The 22157-nt window shown below is 42.2% G+C and overlaps 1 protein-coding gene across 2 annotated transcripts in view; it reads right to left on the bottom strand.

Annotated features, from left to right (window-relative positions):
* Positions 1–22157, bottom strand: part of GON4L (gon-4 like) — a 3426849-nt gene that overhangs the window by 1165640 nt on the left and 2239052 nt on the right. For both annotated transcript variants that reach the window (XM_044080158.1, XM_044080159.1), the window contains one exon: positions 10097–10238. In XM_044080158.1, the coding sequence (XP_043936093.1) occupies positions 10097–10238 (142 nt within the window). The remainder of the gene's footprint in view (positions 1–10096; positions 10239–22157) is intronic.

The following is a 22157-nucleotide window of genomic DNA, read 5'->3' as shown; positions in this document are numbered from 1 at the left end:
GCTGGGTTTTTGTTGCCATCTGTTTGAAGTATATAGTCAGTTGCCTTTGTTTGTCTGGCGTAAGGTAATCTATCTGGGCAGTTGTATTCAAGCTTGCACCCAGGAATGTAATTTTTTTGAGAGGGTACCAGTTGTGATTTATTTTCGTTTATTGTGTACCCTAGGCATGTTAGAAGCCTTTTTACAAATGCCAGATGTTGAAGATTGTCCTTGATTTCTGCTTGAATGAGATAGTTGTCCAAGTAAGGATAGATTTGTATGCTTCTTTGTCTGCAAAATGCAATTACTGGTGCCAGGCACTTTGTAAAGAACTTGGGCGCAGTAGATAAGCCAATGGGCAATGCAGAGAATTGGTAATGCATAAAACCTGCCTTGAAGCGGAGGTATCTTCTGCACGATTCCCTTATTGGGATATGCAGGTATGCCTCATTTAAGTCTAGAGTCACTAACCAAGCGTTCTTGCCCAGCATGGGCAGTAGCTGTTACAAAGTCAGCATTGTGAATTTTGGGATGTCCAAGAATGTGTTCAAAATCGATAAGACCAGTACTGGACGCCAGGCATGGTCTTTTCTGGGTACCAGGAACAGTCTTGAATAAAATCCTTGTCCTTTTTCCTGTTCTGGTACTGACTGAATGGCCCCCATGTCCATGAGGGACGTCACTTGTTTCTGAGCCTCTGCCCATTGATCTTGTGGCTGATCTAGCCAACCGTTTGGAATTGGCAAAGTATGGAAATGAAATCTGTACCCCATGGGATACTATGTTTGATACCCACTTGTCCTGGGTAATTAACTACCAATTTTGAGCATGAAGTGCTAATTTTCCCCCCAATGGGGCTGCCAAAAGATAAGTGCTTGGTAATGGTACAGGGAAGTCATTGAGACTGCTTACTATAGGGTTGTACTTTGTTTCCTCCAGATTTGGAGGTAGTGGCACCCCATTGCTTTGACCTGTAAGAACACTGTGATTGGTATCTAGAGCCTTTTGAGCGCCTGGATTTGCCTTGTGAGGCCATGTTGGACACAGGAAAGGATCAATTTTTAGAAGGCCAGTGTCTACTGAATCTGGGTGGCTGCACTTGTAAGAAATCTTTTACAGTTTGCATAGATTTAGCTTTGTTTTCCATTTTCTTTAAAACCTCTTCTGCCTTATTACCAAACAAAAATATCATGCTGTAAAGGTGCATCCAACAATTTAGCCTTAACATGATCAGGCAGATTTTGCTCCTTCAGCCAGGCATGTCTTCTAATCACAGATCCAGTAACTGCGGCCCTGCAAGAGGCCTCCAAGGAATTAAAACCACATTGCAAAGTATGCTTTCCAACCTGTTCTGCTGCATGCAATAATTCCTGTAATTCTTTATTTTCCACACAATCAAAAATCAACATAATTTTCTGTTTTAATAAGCCCATAACATGCTGTTGATATTTAAGCATATGAAATTGGCAGTTTAAGGCCCTAACTGCCAAGGTTGCGGACGTATAAACCTTCTTTCCCCATCTATCCAGTGCCCTGGAATCTCTATCAGAAGGGGTAGGATTTTTGGCTGTAGGGGCCTTTACACCTTTGGCACCCTGTGAAATAGTTTCAGGATCAGCAGAAGGATTTTTGAATAAAAATTTGTGGGAGTCAGGAACCCTGTAATATCTGTCTGGCTTACTAGGAGATGGAGGTAGGGAATCAGGAGCCATGCTTGATTGCGAAAACACATCAACAATGTCTAATACAGGAGGTATAGCCAAAGGCCTATGCTGAGGAAGAAGAAGAAAATCGCTAAGCCTCTTTTTTGATTCAGAGAAATCCTGACTCTCCCAATGAAAATGTTCCCTTAAAGTATGCAAGGTTTCTCCAAAAGAATAATCCTCAGGAGGAGATGCAGATGGAATGGACTCTTCTGCATCTGAATCCTCATAGGGTGGTACAGAATATTCCTGATCAGAAGAGGAATCAGAAGAAATAGAAACATGATCTGAAGATTCATAATCAGTGTCTTGCCTAGGCCTCTTAGCAGAGGGGGGTTGGGAACCCCTGATCAAGGTAATTAAGTCCTCAGCCATTTTGATCATCTGTTTTTTAGGCATAGGGGCCTGAGCACATGACTCGTGTGTCAGTTTTTTAGACTTAGAAGTTGTTTTTGTCTTTGAAGCTGGCATCGGTTTTATATAGAAATGTTGAGGCGTGAAAACACCCTCAGAAGCCGGTGCCTGCTCAGTGGCTCCGGACCCATCTGAGGGAGAGACATCCGCGGGTACAATACTCTGAGAATCTCGCGGCATACCGGACTCCGCATGGGTCTCGGTAGAGGCCTGCGGCTCAAAGGGGCTGCGAAAGCACCTCACGGAGTACCGGCGACTGGCTTAGGAGAAGTTTTGTCATTCGTTTTGGACCTCGACAGTCTGTCTCTTGTCTTTTTCTTTGTGTTTTTTGTGAACTCTGGTAATCAGATTGCTATCCGACAACATTTCAGGGTAATTACATCTGGATCCAAAACATTTTGAAGCAAAAATATACCGATGCTTAATAGTGCATTGGTTAAATCTAGCACAAAACTGACAGCAAGGCACGTTACGATCTGGGCCTAAGCAAGGAATACAGTACAAATGAAAAACCTTATGAGGTATTTGCTTCCCACAAGTAATGCAATTATTAACTTTTACTCACATCGGTAAGGAGCAATAAAAAGTTTCCCCAACGGGGTACTTGGCTTTAATTGAAGACTTCGGTTCTGAAACTCGAATGCAAAATTTCAGGAGTCGGCCGACCGGCACTTGTGAACTGCTTCTGCTTCGGGCACCATGCGGCATAAAGACTGAACAAAATGGTGCTGGCTGCATGTTTTATACCCCTGACGACCTGACGTCATGGAAGAGGAGACAGCAACCGAAACAGGACCCAAGACTTTGATATTCAGGCTGACGGAGGGCAACCTGCCAGCAGATTACCCTAATGTAATGACTGCAGCAGTGAAACATGAAGAACATCTGCAACAAGGAACAAAGTTTTCCAGGACAGAAACGTTAAGTCTGCTGAACCTGCTGGTTCAAAAGATGCTTGGGTCAAAACTTGAAGCATTACAGTGATACTCATGGAGGAATTTGGTCATTAATCAGGTCTGAGTAAGATGGTGTCCTTAAGGAAAGCTTTAGAAATTTTGAGAGAGGCTATGTAAGTGCCACTATGTCCTACATGAAATTTTGAGATGTAAGCCATCTGCACTTCAATAGTCAAGAAACTGAAACCCTTCTGAAAGAGTTCTGATAAAAAAAAATCCAAAATCGAAGGATGAGTTATGGAGAAAGGGTCTAATCCCTTTGATGAGTCTCAAACATAGCATTATTTCCACTTCCTTTGGTATATCTTTTTAGTAGACGTTTGTGGAGGCTGAAATAATGTGGACCACTGAGAAAGATAGCCTGGCATCTCTGGCCATTGTTAGAATTGGAGGAACTGTGTGGTTAGTTTCAGGGCTTTTATATCTGGCAGAGGCAATCCAGAAGTGTGAATCAGAAGTTCTGGATGCAGATCTAACACCAATGGAGGATGTAGCAAATGAGTCTACAGGAAGGGGAACCAAATTTGGCAGGGGCAATGAGGATCATTCTGGTCTTGCCCCTTTTGGATTTCTCAATGAATTTTGTCACCAAGGGTTTTGGGGAAAAGTGTAGAAAAGGCCTAGGGGGTCAGTTGTGAACTACAGCATCCTTTCGCCCCTCTCCCTGTGGAAGATCAAGGCAAAGTAACTGCTGCACTTGTTTAGGTATGAGGTGAACAGATTCCAGAAAAGTTGGCCCCAACAGCTGAAAATCTGTGCTGAAAATATCTGAGTGAGGGATTAGTCATGAGGCAGATGAATCAACCTGCTCAACTTGTCTGTTAGTACATTTGACATCCCCAGGATGTGCATTGTCCACTGTCACACTTTCATGCCTTCCTTGCAAAGTGGATTTGAGTGGGTTTTCCCTTGTTTGCTGATATACTAGATTACTGCCATGCTGTCTGCTTACTTTTTTTTTTTTGCATCAAATGTGCTTAATGTTTTGAAGAGTTTGTCATAGATAATCTTTACGTAAAATAAATGTGTGACAAGTCTAGAAGTGCATGTTTAGTAAAACAGTATATAATGACACATTTGGCTTTGCAGAAACATTGAATTTTCATTTAAGACAAGTTACAGTGTACATATGTAAGCATGTACAGTTATTAAAGAATTCAGGAAACTCACAGTTCAGCTGTACTGTGCAAATCACAAATAAGCATTACTTATAGGTTATCTTAAACGAATGGCCTTAAATAACAGATGCATTTGATGATACTAGAGTAGTTGCATTAAAACATCAGGTGTCACTGCACTTCATTTTCTGTGGATCTAATAGTCCTTGATTTTGGAATTTGTACTATCGCAAGTAAAGGCTTTCCAGTAAGCCGCAGTGGTACAGCGGTAACGTTGTTGCCTCACAGCAAGAGGTTCGCCTGTTCGATTCTCGGCTGGAGTTCCTTCTGTGTGGAGTCTGCATGTCCTCCCTGTGGTTGAGTGGCCTCCAAAAAACATGCGTGAATAGGCGTGCCTTCACTGAAGGTTGGGCGTCGAGCTGGCAACTCGGCACCATAAAAAATCTACTGCCAATCATTAGCAGACGGGAGTTCCGCTGTGGCGACCCCTAACCGGGAAAAGCCGAAAAGACAAAACAACTGCCATGCTGTCTGCTTGGATGGAAATCACACCTTCAGGAAAGGAGACGTGGAATGCCCACAATGGTAAGAGGGCCACCGCATCTCCAAGATGCTGATGTGAAGTTTGGCCTTCAGGGTGTGACAAAGTCTTCCCTTCGAAATGCCCCCTTTTTAGGTCATTATCAGGATACAAAGGCTAGGTGGTAAATCACGATGTAGATGGAAGATTGAGACATGACATCAAGCTGCTGCTAAAAGCAGTTTAATGAAAAAACAACTTTAAGAAAACAAACTGAGTTACTTAAAAAAGACATCTTGCAAACTATATGAGGGACCCTCAAATCAATTACATATAGCTGCATGTGGGTGGCCAAGGCAGTCTCTGCATCAAGCAATTAATTAATAAAAAAATAAATCAAACCAGATTCAGGCTGGACCAACGTGTCTTGGTGATAACCCTGTGACTTTATGAACCAATCTTCTGACCACTGCTTTGGTATCCTAATGTCAGACAGGGTTTTACAGCCTTGTTCACTCCTAGTAAACACTTCTTTGACTTTAGGTCCAAAACGTCTCGACCATCAAAAGGGCACTGATGAAGGATATCTTGAAGCCTTCTGCAAAGTTGCAAAGGTGCATCCAAGCAAACTGATGCATGGTGCCTGTTGCCCTAGCTGTGTCATCACATATCATAAAGTACTTGCATCGGAATTCAAACACAATTGAGTTAGCAACAGTCTCCTTTACGACAGCTTTATGAGATATTTTGCAGTACCCACTGGTAAGGAATTTTTTACAAATTTGAGACAGTTACCTTATTTGGACCTTGGGGCCGAATCCTAGAGGGAGTTAGTTCAAATGTATAATTCAATAGATACATGGAGGGCGAACAAATGAGGCTAGGTAGGTGAAGTGTCTATTGTTTAATGCTTTTACTTTGAGCCATAGACATTTCACTTTTTTCTATATTTTAACATTCTAATCTTTATAGCCAGTAGTCCTACCTGCCTGGTTCTCCACCTAAAGGGGCAGAGACTTGTGTGATTAATTTTACTTTCCAAACTATATGCAAACTATTTCTAAAATATTTGTAAACTATTCTTAAAACTATTGTCAAACTATTTTAAAACGATCTAAAGAGATATAGTCACTATTAAAAAAACACAAAAAACTAGCAAAGATTTCTTAATACTTAAATAATCCTATATCTAGAAGTCAACACCTAACATCTAATACCTATTTACTAATAAAGAAAAGGTTAATTATTTTAAGAAAGGAAGGAAAAGGAAAGAAGAATTTCTGTTCCATAAGTCACACACATCCCATATGAAAACAGAGCCCTCAGAAACACATTTGAGCTGATCAGGTAGCAAATAAGATCTGAGGAACTTAGATTGAATGAAGGGAATCATGTACGGAAGGGAAGGCATAGGCCAACTAGGCAGCCGCCTAGGGAGCCGCTCTAGCAGAGGCACTTTTCCGGTATTTATTTGGTGTAGACAAACCATGATAGGGGCACTGGGTGGTGTGGTGGGGGGCGCAATGGAGGTCTTTTGCCTAGGGCACCAGTTGACATAAGGCTGCTCCTGGGAAGGAGTGAAAGCTTCAGATCCGCAGCTTTATAAAAAGGTGCCGAGGTTAAATCTGTTTGATTCGACAAGCCAAAGGTTGAATCAGACGATAACAGACATCGGGTAATATGATTTAATTTCTAGTGATGATTTTTGCTCAAGTCAACCTACATATTGTTCAATAACTCCATTTAAGTCAGTAAAAGTGCCACTGAAACTCTTTTTTTTCTTCCTTCTGTCATCAGTAATTAGGAAGTGAAATCTCTGCTTCTTTTAACAGCTCATTAATGCTTCTCTGATAAGTATACTCCATCTCTGATGTGCAGTTCCATACCTAGTCCGTGTTGTTATTGTGTCTTTCGGCTTTTCCTGGTTAGGGGTCGCCACAGCGGAACTCCGGTCCGCTAATGATTGGCAGGAGATTTTTACGTGCCGAGTTGCCGGCCCTGATGCACAACCTTCAACGAAGGTACGCCCATTCACGCATGTCTCCACACAGAAGACGCTCTAGCTGCGAATCGAACAGGACGTCTTACTGTGAGGCGACAACGCTACCGCAGCAACACCACCCCAGTTATGACTTCCAAATTGTACTTCTGTAAATTCATGGATGCATTATGTACAAAGACTTTCTGAAAATGCTTTGCAATGGCCTACAATCTGTTCCCACCTGAACCTCTTTATCATGGACCAATTTCTTAGGCAACCTGTAACCATGCTTAGTTTAAATTCTACATTATACCATACAATTATAATTCTAAGCATTTATTTCCTACAGCCTCCTCTGCACTTTTCTCACTGTCTTTGATGCCCAACAAACAGCTCAGTTCTGTATCCATAACCAAAAGAATGAACATTTTTTTCATCTGTTTTTACTTCTACAAATCTTATAAAAATTCCCCTTTTCTACTTTGATCCTGCAAGATTAATTAAATAAAGGACAGTACCTGTATTCATACTTAAACTCATACCTGTAGTACAGGGCTGTCCTTATGCATAGGCAAACTAAGCGGCTTTCCAAGACACCATACTTTCAGGGGCACTCTTTCTCCAATTTATTTTCAGAGCAATATTTCATTATCTATTTAGTTTTTAGAGCAAAGAAAGTGCCCCAGATGAAAGAAAATGTGTCCAATTAATGTGGAACTGTTTGTTTGGAATGAAGGTGAAATACATCACTCAGTCATTCTCGTATCACAATCAAACATCTTAGCTGCACATAGAAATGGCTATAACTGCTTGGTGGCGGTGTATGGATGAAACTTACTGACCTTGTTTTTATTTGCTAGTTTAATAATCATCTCTTATTTTCTTTGAGAGATAAATGAATCACAAAATACCTAGACCAGAACGTCTGGGGGCTGGTGACCCCCAAACACCAAGGTTGTATTAGTGGATTTTGACATGGACTTGGAATTGTCCCTGCCATGAACTCAATCTAACCTAAAACCAGCCTTGCTCACAGGTGTATACAGAAGGTTGGTGTACTTGCATGGGGGGATGGGGACAAAACCTCAGAATTGACTATATCCTGTATTAGGCTGGGACAGTGTGATAATTATTTCTTTAATTTCCCTCAAAAACTTTAGAGAGGTGCTCTGCGGGTTGCTGTAGCTTGTATAGCAGCACTGTGCTGTCTAAAATTAACAATTTGGAGACATTTTTGCAATTACTTGTTTTTCATTTTCCTCACAATCAAACATCTGATGCATAATACAGGTGGCTATGTTTTATGGAAGAGTAAATAAGCATGACGTTTATATAGGTCTGACAGCAAACACACAAATATATACATATTTGTGTTCTCTCACAATTTGACATGAAAAGGATACAGAGAAAGTGGCTGTCTTTTGAGGGCTAGAGTGTGATGAGGCATGCTGTATATAAAAATAACAGCAGCTTATTGAAATGTATGACAGTGGGCATTTCCGACAATTTAACAATAGAGGGGGATACACTGAGAGTGACTACATATTCCCAGATATATGTATCCTCACAAGTATTTGTCATATTAGTTTATTATGAACTGGTGTTTGGTCAGATTTGAGCATTAAAACTTGAATACAGCTTATTTCCTCCTTGAAATAAAAAGTAATACTGGGTTTCTTTTTCATATGCATAATTTTGTTCAGGCAATCAATGGATCAAAAGGTTGGGAAAAAACCTCTAAAATGCACCTCAGAACATTTACAGCTCTATGGTTTCTGTGTGCATGGCAGCCTCCAAACCCCCAGCTTAATTAGTTATTGCAGGGTAGTCTTGGTCAGTTAGGGTGTGTTGAAAGGAAGCTGGAAAAAGAAAAGTTTAAGAATAAGTCTGAATTTCTTTCCATAATTATGATTTTTGTTCAGGCCATTATTGGCTGAAAAGGTTGTTTTAAAAAACGGTAATGCATCTCACAGAATCCAGAAATCTCATGACTTCTGGAGACCTAGCAGCTCCCAGACCACTGTCTTAATACAATTACTTCCACTGTAGTTATGGTCAGGTAAATCGTACATTAAGGATGCAGGAAAAACAAAGTTATTAAAGAGCAAGACTAAATTTCTTTGATAATTTTTTCACGCAATCATTGGATGAAAAGGTTGTTTAAAAAAAAACCTCTAAAATGCACCTCAGAGCATCTGGAGCCCCCATGTTTTTTGGAAGCCTTGTGAAGATGTAGCCTCCACAGTTATCAGACAGCAGTCTTTCTTAGATTTGAATGAATTAATTTATAACTACAGGAAAAGAAAATTAAAGAGCAAGAAAAAGAAAGAAAAATGTAATCTGGATAGTGCGAGCAGGCTGGAGATGTGTTGGGCAGTCTGCGTGTGTGTGCGGCAGGGGAGGGGGCATGGATCGTTTTTGCTTAGAGTTCCAATTTAAGACCAGCCTTTGCTATTGCAATCAGTCTGGTAACCATCCGAGATTCTCATATGGCTCTCTTTTTCACATCCATTTAATTTTCAACACATTCTACCTTTAATTTTATTGGTGTTTCTATACTAAACCAAAGTGTTATGTTTATTCACCATTGTGACCCCTTGTAGGCAGTATGATCACTAGGGATACTAACAGAAGTGGCAACAACATGATGCTAAGCTCTTATCTTTGGCAACACCAAGGCTGGATGGTGGAATTTTGGTACTTTTTCTATGATTCCAAATTCATATTTATGGAATGTCAGTCAGCTATCTCAATCTACCTCAGATGTGCAGTTTGAACGACAGAATTAAGTTATTTTATATTTTATTTCTATCTTTTGTTGTTTCTTTTGACAGTTCACTTTTGGTCATCTCAAACAACAGATCATGCTTTCCTGTTTCTTATCAACCTCATTAACATCCTCCATTTTAAAAAGAGATGAGGAGACTAAAAAATGAAAAATGGTTACTTTGTGGCAATCAGAGTAGCAAGAGACAACCACAATCGCAATTCAATATTTTATTATTTAAGTTCTGAATGACAGCTTTGAAGGAAATTAAGCATGAGCCACTACACAGATGAAACTATAAAAATTATTCTAGTGCTGATTTTGGAAGTGAAGTACTGACAGTGGTATGAAGAAAATTCCTAGCAATGCTGGCTATATATCAGTGTCTTATGCACCCACCACGTTTCCATGAAAATATGGTGCAAGATAAGACTAGGCCTTCACAGGGTAAAGAAAAACTGAACACTGACTAGAAAAGAAGGTATCTGGTAGGTAATTTAAAAGGTTACACTATACCATTACACTAAATCCTCCTCAAGAAGATACCTTCTGGAGGAGTCATGCCTATGTCAGACCCTAGGTTACAGGTTGTAAAATAACCATACTCTTGCAGAACCCAAGTTTTATCGGATCAAGTGCAGGAGATACTAAAACTCACCAATCCTCTGCTTTGCTGAAAAAGGACTTGTCTTGAGGTGATCTCTCCAGTGAACATACTGGAAGCAACTCTGGATACATAAATACCCTTCTGGTGGCAATTATCCAAGCTATCTGCTGTGGCAGGCAAGGGTACTCATTTGCTGCAAGAAAAAAAAAGAAACATGTTAATCTGGGAATTTATGGACTAACAATGAAAACAACAGGGAAACTTTTTCCCATTTCTCCATACTGCACAAAGATTTGACCAGCAAGTAGAACAACTATTAATAATCTAGTTCCTACAAACCCTTTAGGTACATAAAATGCACAGACTATCAAACTCAAGTCTGTAACAAATGCACTGCTGCTATTAGCTGAGGTATACAAAAGACTGTTTTGATGGGTGCTATGGATGTGTTTACAACCTTCAAACAATCAGAAAACTGTTCCAAAAAGTTCCTCCTTTGTGGATGGATGTACCAATGTCTACAGACAGGATTACGTTATACATCAACCATGTATGTATGCTCACCCTTGGTATCCATGAGTTTACCTCCTTGCCATCAGTAAAGCACTTTCCTTCAAATCAAGAACAATGAATATATAGCACCTGTAATGTATAAATTTAACCAGCTTACAGGGAAAGCTAACAGACAAGGCTTGTTCAAATGTCTATCCAAACGGGGATAAAGGAAGGGTCCTCAATGCTAGATTAACAGATAGTTGGTACTTAATTGGCTGATCTTTAAAGAAGAGTCACCTTTGTGGGCTCTAATGCTGGAATGAATCCCAAGCCATATGTGATGGGAGTTAAAGACCCTCGCTCAAATTCCTGTTCAACCCTGAGCATACCTACTTCAGAGGGACAGTCACTACAATATGATGAAAGGGCAAACTATGATAACTCTAGCATAAACTAAGAGATTACATTTGAATAAAATCATATCATTGTTCATCTCAAGGAAATCAGTCAATTTTGCTTGTTTAATTTTAAATACAACATGCTGCTTTTTCAGCTTGCAAGTGCCAAGAATGTAGCACAGACTTAAAAATGCCCTTGTGGTTGTTAGCCTAGTAAACATCTATGAACATATACAAAACTGTGCATTCCATTTCCAAACCAAATAATAAAGAAAAAAACATAAAAGTTATGCACTTACCATAAATCTGTGTTGTCAGATTTTTATCCAGTTCAACACATGGGTTGCCAGATCCAATCAGATCCAAACTCAGCACCATCTCTAAAGTTTCATGGATCCAGGGCTCTGAATCCTCTTCTACCCATGATTCCCTCCACTCCACCTTAGTACCTGAGACTGACCCACCAACTAGAACATTTAGGTATACAACAATCCTTTCAAGGTTAATTACTAACTTGACAGGAAACATCTAGGAGAGGATCACAGTGTGACACGACCGTTCACAGACAGGGTGCACGTAAGATCCATTTAGTCACCAGAATCCAATGGATGATAATCTGGAAGGGGGCAGAAGGAAGCGAGGTTGAACTGGAAGAAAATCAGAAAATGTGGATCTATCACTACATAACTTTCATATCCAATGTAGTTTATTTTCATCAAATTCAACACGAGACAGAGTCCCAAGTTGTTTTTACCTGGGTGATGTCAAGGAAGGCTGTCCCTCAGTATGGTGGAACCAAAGGAAGAACATGATCTAGAGTTGTATATCTAATTTATAATACAACACAAATGTGTCAACTGTTGACCAGGAAACAGCAGCACAAAAAAGTACAGTTTTGTACCTACCATAAATGTAGATGTCCGAACTGGATAGCATCTGCAGTCATAACAACTGGGTTGTCCTGTCGTCAGGCAGCCCTGCAGTCGGCCGGATTCCAAAGTCCGGGTCCGGCTTCGGCTGATGTCGCACTCCACCCGACATCATCTCTGTTGGTCTTCGGGTATAAAAGCATCAGCCGACGCCATTTTCCTCAGTGTTTCTTGCCCCAGATGCCAGTAGCCCTCTTGCAGGCTAAAATTTGGATAGATGCCAATGCTTCCAAATAGATAGAGGTAAACACAACAATAAGCATGTATGTACATATATACAAACAAATACACCATAAAAGACTCCCCCCCAAGAGCTAGCTATTAGGAGGGTAAACACCCTAGGAGTACCACAGAGGGGAAGGAGGGAGGGTAATCCTGACTGCAGATGCTATCCAGTTCGGACATCTACATTTATGGTAGGTACAAAACTGTACTATGTCCTTCATGGATGCATCTGCAGTCATAACAACTGGGTAGAATACCATAGCCAACTAGGGGAGGAGGATAAAAGAAGATTATGGTGTGTTTAGGATCCCTTGCAGTACAGCAGTGGCAAACCCTGCTCGGGATCTGGAATATAGAGGCAAATTATAATGCTTGGCAAATGTATGCACGGAGGTCCAAGTAGCCGCCTCAATAATGTCTTTGGTTGCCACTCCTCGTAAGAAGGCTGTGGTAGTGGCTGTTGCCCTTGTAGAATGAGGTCTTATGTTCTGTGGAATCGGTTTTCCATGGAAGGAGTAACAGAATCGTATGCAATTTCCTATCCATTTGGAGATTGTCTGTTTGGAAATAGCTTTTCCTTCCCTTCCTGTTGCATAGGCTACAAAAGTTGGTCAGTCTTTCTGCTATTTTTGTTCTGTCCAAGTAGTAGCGTAGCTGTCTATGTACATCCAAGGTATGCAGTATTCTTTCCCCTCTGTTTTGTGGGTTGGGAAAGAAGGTAGGTAGGTGGATTGCCTGGTTTAAAGACACTCTGGATACCACCTTGGGCATAAATGTAGGATTAGTCCTCATGGACACTCTATCTTGGTGGAAGATTAGGAAGGGTTGTACTGCCATTAAGGCCTGTAGTTCTGAAACCCTCCTTGCTGATGTAATTGCCAGTAGGAAAGCAGTTTTCCATGACAGGTGTTGTAGGTCTGCTGTTGCTGCTGGTTCAAAGGGTGCTAGTGTCAACTTTTCTAGCACAAAGTTTAGATCCCAAGCCGGTAATGGTGGTTTCCTTGGAGGTTTTACATTCTTGATACCTCGGAGGAACTGCCTGAGCAAAGGGTGCGAAAAAACAGGTGGATCAAAGCTGTATTCTGCTGAAATAGCTGATGCATGTATCTTGATGGAGGAGTAGGACAGGCCTGAATGAAGAAGTTCGGCCAGATACTCCAGAATGTTAGGCATATCTATGTTTGACACATCTTTTCCTCTTTCCGTACTCCAAATGACAAACCTTTTCCATTTTCCAGCATAGTTCCTTCTTGTAGAAGGTCTGCGTGCTTCAAGAATAATGTCTAACTCTTTGGGAAAGTTCTGGATTAGCTGCTGCTATGTGATGTTCCATGCAGTCAGTTGCAACGTTTTTAGGTTTGGATGTATGATGCTGTAGTTGTTCTGAGTTAACATCAAAGGCATCAGGGGTATTGGCCACATATTGTTCCGAGACATGCTCCTCAGTAGTGGGTACCAATGCTGTCTTGGCCAGTTTGGAGCTATCAGGATTATCCTTGGACGTTCTTCCTTGATTTTTAGTAGTACCTTGTGTATCAAGGGAAGAGGTGGGAATGCATATGCTGTTAGGCCTTTCCAGTTGAAGGAGAGCGAGTCCACTTTCCATGCTAGTGGGTGGAATGTCCTTGTGCAGAATTTTCTGAGCTGGTGATTGAGAGGTGATGCGAATAGGTCTATCTGTGGCATTCCCCATTTCTTTGAGATGGTCTTGAAGATGTCCGGTGCAGCTTCCATTCGTGGGCATCCGGTGGTTCTGCTTAATATGTCTGCTAGAGTATTGTCTTTCCCCGGTACAAATATTGCCTGTAACTGGATGTTGTGGCTGAGTGCCAGGGTCCACAGCTCCAAGGTCATTCTGCATAGGGGGTATGAGTGAGTGCCTCCCTGTTTGTTGATGTACCACATGACTGTGGTGTTGTCTGTCCTTATCATCAACTGGCCCTCTTTGAGAAATGGTTTGAACTTTTGGATTGCCAGTTTTACTGCCAGCATTTCTTTTAGATTGATGTGCAGGTGAAGTTGGTCCTGTGTCCACAATCCTTGCACGCTTGTCCAGCATGTGGGCCCCCATCCTAGGTCTGAAGCGTCTGTTGTGATGGTCTGGCTTGCTTGACATCTGCAAAAGGGTAGGCCTGGGTTTGACTGGCATGCCTGAGCCCACCATAGGAACTCCTGTTTCAAGCATGGAATTAGTGGGATTTCTGTTTCTAGACTGTGTCTGTGTTGGGACCATAAATTCTTTAGGTACCACTGTAGTTTCCTCATATGTAGTCTGGCAAATGGAACCAAGATTATGCATGATGCCATGAAGCCCAAGGCCTGCAGAACTTTTCTTGCTGTTAACTTGTTCAGTTTTGTTAGTGCCAAGAAGTAAAGAGGAAGTTCTTTTTGCTTTTCTGTAGTCAGGAATACCATTTGTTTTACTGTGTCCAATTCCGCGCCCAAGAATGTCCTTGTTTGGGATGGTATCAGCCTTGACTTTTGTAAATTGACTGTGTATCCCAGTGCTTGTAGCAAGTAAATGACCCTTTGTAAATCTGTTGTCAGCTTGCTTTTGTTGTCCCCTTGTAGCAGGCAGTCGTCCAGGTATGGGTAAATTTGAATTCCTGTAGTCTGCAATGGCGATTACTGATGCCAGGCATTTTGTGAATACTCTGGGCAGTAGATAAGCCAAAGGGCAATGCTGAGAATTGATAGTGCTCTGATCCTGCAAGAAATCTGAGGTATCTTCTGCAGATTGGTCGAATGGGGACGTGCAGGTATGCCTCCTTGAGATCTAGAGTTACCAGCCAAGACTCCTTGCCCAGCATGGGAAGAAGTTGCTGTAGGGTCAGCATTTTGAATTTTGGGACAATGATGTATGTATTTAAGGTGGACAGGTCGAGAATTGGTCTCCAACTTTTTCCTTTCTTGGAACTAGGAATAGTCTGGAGTAGAACCCTTTCCTTGCTCTGCTGTTGGCACTCTTTCCACAGCTCTCATGTTTGCTAACTCCTTATCTGGCGAGCCTCTGTTTTTGATTTGGAGGTAGATTTGGCATTCCTCTTTGACTGGTAAGGTGTGGAAGTGAAACCGTAACCTTGATCTATGGTTTGTAAAATCCACTTGTCTTTTGTTATGTAGTGCCAGTTCTTTGAAAATAAGGTTAACTTTCCGCCTAGAGGAGCTGCTATTTGTTCCCTGGTAGGCGGATTTAGGGTTAAGTCACTGTGGTTGTGCTGATGTAGTGGCAGTGGCTGTGTCTGTGCCTCTGTTGTTACCTTGCCACTGTCGCCTCTGTAAGCACCTCCTCTGGATTGGTTTCTGCCTCTGGAACGTCTATTCCTGCCTCTTTGAAATTTTGTGGAGTCAGGAAAGGACCAATTTTTGGCAGGCCAGTTCCTGCTAAACCTTGTGGGTTGAACCTGCAAGAAATCTTTAACAGTTTGAACAGATTTTGCCTTTTCTTCCATTTTCTTCATAACCTGCTGGGCAGGTGTACCAAACAAACTTGTCTTGTCCATAGGAGCATCTAGCAACTTGGCTTTAACATGATCCGGTAAAGCTTGTTCCTTTAGCCATGCATGCCTTCTTATCACTGTGCCAGTCATGGCTGATCTAAATGAAGCCTCCAGTGCATCATAGCCACATTTTAAGGAATGGTTGCTAACCTGTTGTATGTTATTTACCATCTCTAATACATATTTCTTATCAAGAGATTCATCAGTGGTTAGTTTTTTAGTTAACTGATCAAGCATAAACTCTTGGTATTGTATCATGTGAAACTGACAGTTTAAAGCTCTAGCTGAGAGAGTAGCTGAAGTGTAGACCTTTTACCCCATCTGTCTAATGACCTTGCTTCCCTTTCAGAAGGAATAGGGTTTTAGCTATGGTCGCTGCTACTGCCTTGGGACCCTGGGATATAGTTTCTGGGTCTGCAAGTGGGGCCTTGTAAAGGTGGTGATGAGTATCTGGCACCCTGTAAAATCTGTCTGGTTTGGCAGGAGCTGGGGGTAAAGAATCTGGAGCGCAGCAAACATCATTGAAAGCATCATCCACCACAGAGAGAACAGGAGGTAGAGCTAAGGGCCTGTGCTGTGGGAGGTGCACAAAGGTCCTAAGTCTTTTGCTGGAGTGTGAAAAATCCTGTTCCTGCCATTGAACTGTTCTCGCATGGCATGCAAGGTTTCCCAAAGGAGAATTCTTCTGGTGGGGAAGCAGCTGGAATGGATTCTTCAGCATCAGAATCTTCAAAATTGGAGAAGGGAGCCTCTGGCTGGTCAGTTATGTCTGATTCATCAGCAGAATCATCAGAGGACACTGGCTCAGGGGGCTCTGCCCTAGGTCTCTTCTCTGGGGGCTGAGAGGCCCTGTCTGGGTGAGATTGAGATCCTCTAATTAAAGAAATTAAATCTTCTGCCAAAGTAAGCATTTGAGAACTAGAAGAGGGCCTGGATGTGGGGGGTTTAACAGGCACTGTTTTAGTAGTCTTGGCTGCTTTAGCCCTGGCAAAGGCCTTAATGGACATGGTTGCTGGAGGCCTAGCAGCACCACGTGCTGGGGTAGAGACATCCAAGGGGATGGTGTCTGATAAGTCAACCACCGTAGTGGGTAAAATTTCTGAGGTCGATTCAAGGGTTGTAGCAGGGGCCTCAGTTGTAGGAATAGGTTCAGCTGTACTTAGATCAGTTTTCTCGGTTTCGGCCGAAACAGAGACACTCGCGGTTTGCTTAACCATGGTTTCGGCCGAAACCGGACCGCGAAAGTGTCGGTCTTTTTCTTTGCGTTTTTTGGTAGATTGGGTAGTCGGAGGATCCGACGGCATAATGTACGCAAAATCAGAACCGAAAAACTGTTCTGCAAACTCCGACCGACGCCTAAGCGTTCGTCGGTTGAAAGAAGCACAGGCCGAACAGGCTGCTACATCGTGGGCTGGGCCTAAACAAGGCAGACAGTAAGAGTGGAAATCTTTATGAGGTATTTGTTTCCCACAAGTTAAACAATTGTTAACTTTTTCTGACATCGGCTGAGGCAAGAATGAGTCCCCAACGGGGTACTTAGCTTTAGAAGTCTTCGAAGTAGTATTCGGTAGAAGTAATCTCTGGATCCGACCGACCGGCACTTGCGAACAGCTTCTGCTTCGGGCGCCACGCGGCAAGAAAGACTGAGGAAAATGGCGTCGGCTGATGCTTTTATACCCGAAGACCAACAGAGATGACGTCGGGTGGAGTGCGACATCAGCCGAAGCCGGACCCGGACTTTGGAATCCGGCCGACTGCAGGGCTGCCTGACGACAGGACAACCCAGTTGTTATGACTGCAGATGCATCCATGAAGGACATCCAATGAGAAGTCTTTTCATAAAGTCTGCTGAAGTGGCTACTGTTTTGTGAAAGAGCTTTGGGTGTCGACTGGAGGGAAAGGCCATTTAACAATGTATACAAAGGAAATAAAATCAGACAACCTTTTTGAAAGAGTATCTTAGAAATTGCTCTGCCCAATTTTGGTGCAGAAAAAACAATGAACTGATCAAATTTCCTGAAGTGTTTCATTTTATGAAGATAAAATTTGAGTTGGCGATGAACATCCAAACATATGCAGAGTATATTCACCTTTGTTGGAGAATCTGGGGAAAAAACTAATGTTAGGTTGATTGATTTAAATTTGCTTCGGATGCTAACTAAGGAATGAAACATGTGTTGGTCCTTAAGGAAACTCTGTATTTGTGGAAAATCAAATATGGGGGGTTGCAAGATGGGACTTGTAACTGAAATTTGTCTGGCCAATGTAACAGCTGGAAAAAAATTGTCTTCCAAGAAAGGAACTTCAAATCTACTGATGCTGCTGGTTCAAAGGGAGGTTGAGTGGAGTAAAACATCAATTTCCCATGAAGGGACTGGGTCTCTGATTGATGGTCATTGAAGGAATGTTCCCCTCAAAAAGGCTTTTGTGACTTTTACCGATGCTATGGAGGGGTCATTCTGTCCTATATGGAAATTGGACAGTGCAGCCATTTGTACTTTGACAGTGGAGAAATAGAAATTGGAACAACTATGAAAAAGCTCAGACAGAAACTACAGTATGGAAGGGATGGGAGCAGAAAATGGATCTACTTCTTTTAAGATACCACAGATGGAAAACCTTTTCCATTTGCTATAATAAACATTTTTTGTGGATTAATTATGGGAGGCTGAGATAACTGATCAACCGATGCTGGAAGTCTGGCATCTCTGGCCAAAGTCAGAAATGGAGGAACAAAGTGGTTAGTTTTATGGATGTCTGGGTCCAGAAGAGCAATGTGGTCAACTGAGTCAAGAGATTTGGATACTAGTCCAACACCCATGGGGGATTTTACTAGTAACAGCCGCAAGAAAAGGTACTAAGTTTGTCCACGCCAGAAGGGAGCAATGAGGATCACTCTGGTCTTGCACTTTCTGGATGAATTTCTTCATCAGGGTTAACAGGAGGAATGCATGAAGGAGACTCAATGTCAATAATGCTTTGTTTAAACATAAACAGGTTTGCTTTAATAATAAAATGTTTTGATTTTTTTTATACTGGAACAAGTTTTATGAAATGTTACCGGGGGGGGGGGGATCCTGGGAACAGAAAAGTACAGTTTTGTACCTACCATAAATGTAGATGTTCGAAGATCCACATTGCTGCAGTCCTTACACTTGGGTAGTCCGCTGTCCTCGGTCGGCCCGAATATCAAAGTATAAGGCTGACGTCGGTCAAGGCGCATTTGACTGACATCAGGACGTCAGGGTACAAATGCGCATGACCGACGTCATATCCTCAGTCTTTTCTTGCCCCAGATGTCAGAAGACCCTAAAAAGAAAGGTCAAAACCAAAAGACAGCAAACAACCAACCAACCACCCTTGCACTAAAAATATGTACAATATATACAATATACACCAAATTGACAACCCAACCCACACAACCGCCACTAACTACAGAGGGGAAGGAGGGAGGGTAAATTGAACTGCAGCAATGTGGATCTTCGAACATCTACATTTATGGTAGGTACAAAACTGTACTATGTTCTTCATCTCACATTGCTGCAGTCCTTACACTTGGGTAGAATCCCAAAGCAGAGGAAAGGGAGGATGGCAAAACTATAAGGAAGCAGGAGCTGCCAAAATGCCCTGCAAAATAGCAGTAGCAAAACCAGCCCTAGATTTAGAATAAAGTGGAAGGTGGTAATGCCTAGAAAAAGTATGCACTGAACTCCCAAGTAGCTGCCTCCAAAATATCTTTAGTTGCCACCCCCCTTAAAAAAGCTGTAGAAGTGGCAGTAGCCCTAGTGGAATGAGGCCTAATTCCAGCTGGAATCACCTTGCCATGATGGGAATAACAGAAAGCAATGCAAAACCCAATCCACTTAGAAATAGTTTGTTTTGACACAGGCTTGCCCTGAGAACTCAAAGCAAAAGAAACAAATAACTGCTGAGACTGCCTGAACCCTTTAGTTCTGTCCAAATAATATCGCAACTGCCTGTGTACATCTAAAGTGTGCAAAATCTTTTCCCCTTTATTTTGGGGATTTGCATAAAAAGTAGGCAAATGAATAGTTTGGTTTAAAGCCACACTAGAAACCACTTTAGGCATAAAGGAAGGATTAGTACGTAAAGATACCCTATCCTTATGGAAAATTAAGAAAGGATCAACCGCCATAAGGGCCTGCAACTCAGAAACCCTTCTTGCAGAGGTAATGGCCAACAAAAAAGCAGTCTTCCATGATAAATATTTCAACTCGGTAGTAGCTGCAGGCTCAAAAGGTTGTAGAGTGAGTTTCTCCAACACAAAATTGAGATCCCAAGCAGGAGTAGGAGCTCTACGTGGGGGTCTTATATTCTTTGCCCCTCTAAGAAATTGCTTGAACAAAGGATGAGAAAACAATGGTGGGTCACAATCATAGTGAGCCGAAATTGCTGCAGCATGAACCTTAATAGAAGAGAAGGACAAACCTTTGTCTAGTAACTCAGTAAGATATTGAAGAGCCACACTTAAACTAGGCTCAGAAACATCAAAATCCTTTGCTGCACTCCAAAATAAAAATCTCTTCCATTTATCTGCGTACACTTTCCTTGTACTAGGCCTTCTAGCTTCCAAAATAACATTCAAAACTTGCTGTGGAAGTTGAGACCCACTATGGTTCAAAACAGAATATGCCAGGCTGTTAGGTGAAGAGAGTGAAGCTTGACATTGAGCAAATGACTGTCCTCCTGAGACAACAGGTGTGGAATCAAGGCAAAGGCCATGGAGGCTCCTGCACCAGGCTTCTCAGTAATGGGTACCAATGCTGTCGAGGCCAATCTGGAGCTATCAAAATCATCCTTGGCTTGTCCTGTCTGGCCTTTAGTAGTACCTTTGGGAGGAGAGGCAGAGGTGGAAAGGCATACACATGAAGATTGCTCCAATTGAAAGAAAGAGCATCCACTTTCCAAGCTGTGGGATGAAACCTTTTCGCAAAACTTTGGCAGCTGATGGTTTAGTGGAGAAGCGAACAGATCTATGTCTGGAGTTCCCCATGACACTGTCAATTTCTGAAATACATGAGGATCCAATTTCCACTCGTGGGGATCCATAATTCGTCTGCTCAACACATCTGCTAAGGAGTTCTGTGCTCCTGGCAGAAACCTTGCCTGAAGATTTAGCTGTAAACTGAGAGCAGTCTCCCACAAAATCATTGCTTGCCTGCATAGAGGATAAGAATGTGTTCCCCCTTGCTTGTTGATGTACCACATGACAGTTGTGTTGTCTGTTAGAATCAACACCTGCCCTGGAAGAAGTAAATCCTTGAAAGCTATTAATGCAAACTGGACTGCTAACATCTCCTTCAAGTTGATATGTAGATGTTGTAGTCTGGCAGGCCATTTGTCTTGTATCCACTTTCCATTCAGATGAGCTCTCCAAGCTTTGTCTGAGGCATCTGTCGTTAGAATCTGACTCGCCTCTGGCCGGGTCACAGAGAGTCCCTTGTTTAGGTGACATTCCTGAGCCCACCACAACAATTCCTTTTGAATGCAAGGTATTATTTGAATGACAGTGTCCAGATCCTGGCAGTGCTGTGTCCATACATTTTTGAGATACCATTGTAACTTCCTCATATGCAGTTTGGCATTGGGAAGCACCAGAATACAAGATGCCATGAACCCCAAGGCTTGAAGGACTGTCCTTGCAGTCAGCCTGGACTGATGAGACAATTGATGAAAGTAAAGGGAAAGATTCTTTTGTTTGTCCGGGGTCAAAAGGCCATCTGGGATGCTGTATTCAGTCTTACACCCAGAAAGCACATGTCCTGAGAGGGTACTAGACTGGACTTTATTTCGCTCACAGAATACCCCAGGCATCTTAGCACTGCTATCACATATTCCAAATGATGAAGAAGCTCGTCCCTTCCTTGAGCCAGAATCAGGCAATCGTCCAAATAAGGATAGATCTGTATTCCTTTAGCCTGAGGAAAGCTATCACTGGAGCCAGAACTTTCGTGAACACTCTGGGCAGTAGATAAGCCAAAGGGCAATGCAGAGAACTGATAATGAGAAGTCCCAGCCCGAAAACGCAGATACTTCCTGCAACTCAGTCTGATAGGAACATGAAGGTAAGCCTCCTTGAGATCCAAAGTTACCATCCAATGATCTTTGCCCAGCAGGGGTAAAAGCTGTTGTAACGTCAACATTTTGAACTTGGGAATGTCCAGATAAGTGTTGAGGATAGATAAATCCAAAATTGGTCTCCACGTGTTCCCTTTCTTTGGTACTAGGAACAGGCGAGAATAAAATCCTAGGCCCACTTCTGGCATAGGGACCGGCTGTATGGCCCCTATTTGAAGTAACAGAGAAATTTGTTTGTGAGCCTCTATTCTTTGTTGAGGAGGAACGTCTGGCATGCCTTTGAAAGGAGGCAAGGTATGGAAATAAAACCTGTAACCGTGGTGTATGATATCCAATACCCATCTGTCTTGGGTAATTAAACTCCAATTTTCCTTGAAAAGTGCCAACCTTCCTCCCAAAGGTGCTGCCAGACGAGAAGGCTCTGGCAGCTGAAAAGGTAGGTCATTGGGTCTGTTTACGAAAGGAC

Source organism: Protopterus annectens, chromosome 8.part0 (assembly GCF_019279795.1).
Source record: "Protopterus annectens isolate FY-2018-M chromosome 8.part0, PAN1.0, whole genome shotgun sequence".
Lineage (NCBI taxonomy): Eukaryota > Metazoa > Chordata > Ceratodontiformes > Protopteridae > Protopterus > Protopterus annectens.
Note: the sequence above shows the minus strand (reverse complement) of the source record. Positions and strands in the feature narration are given on the sequence as shown.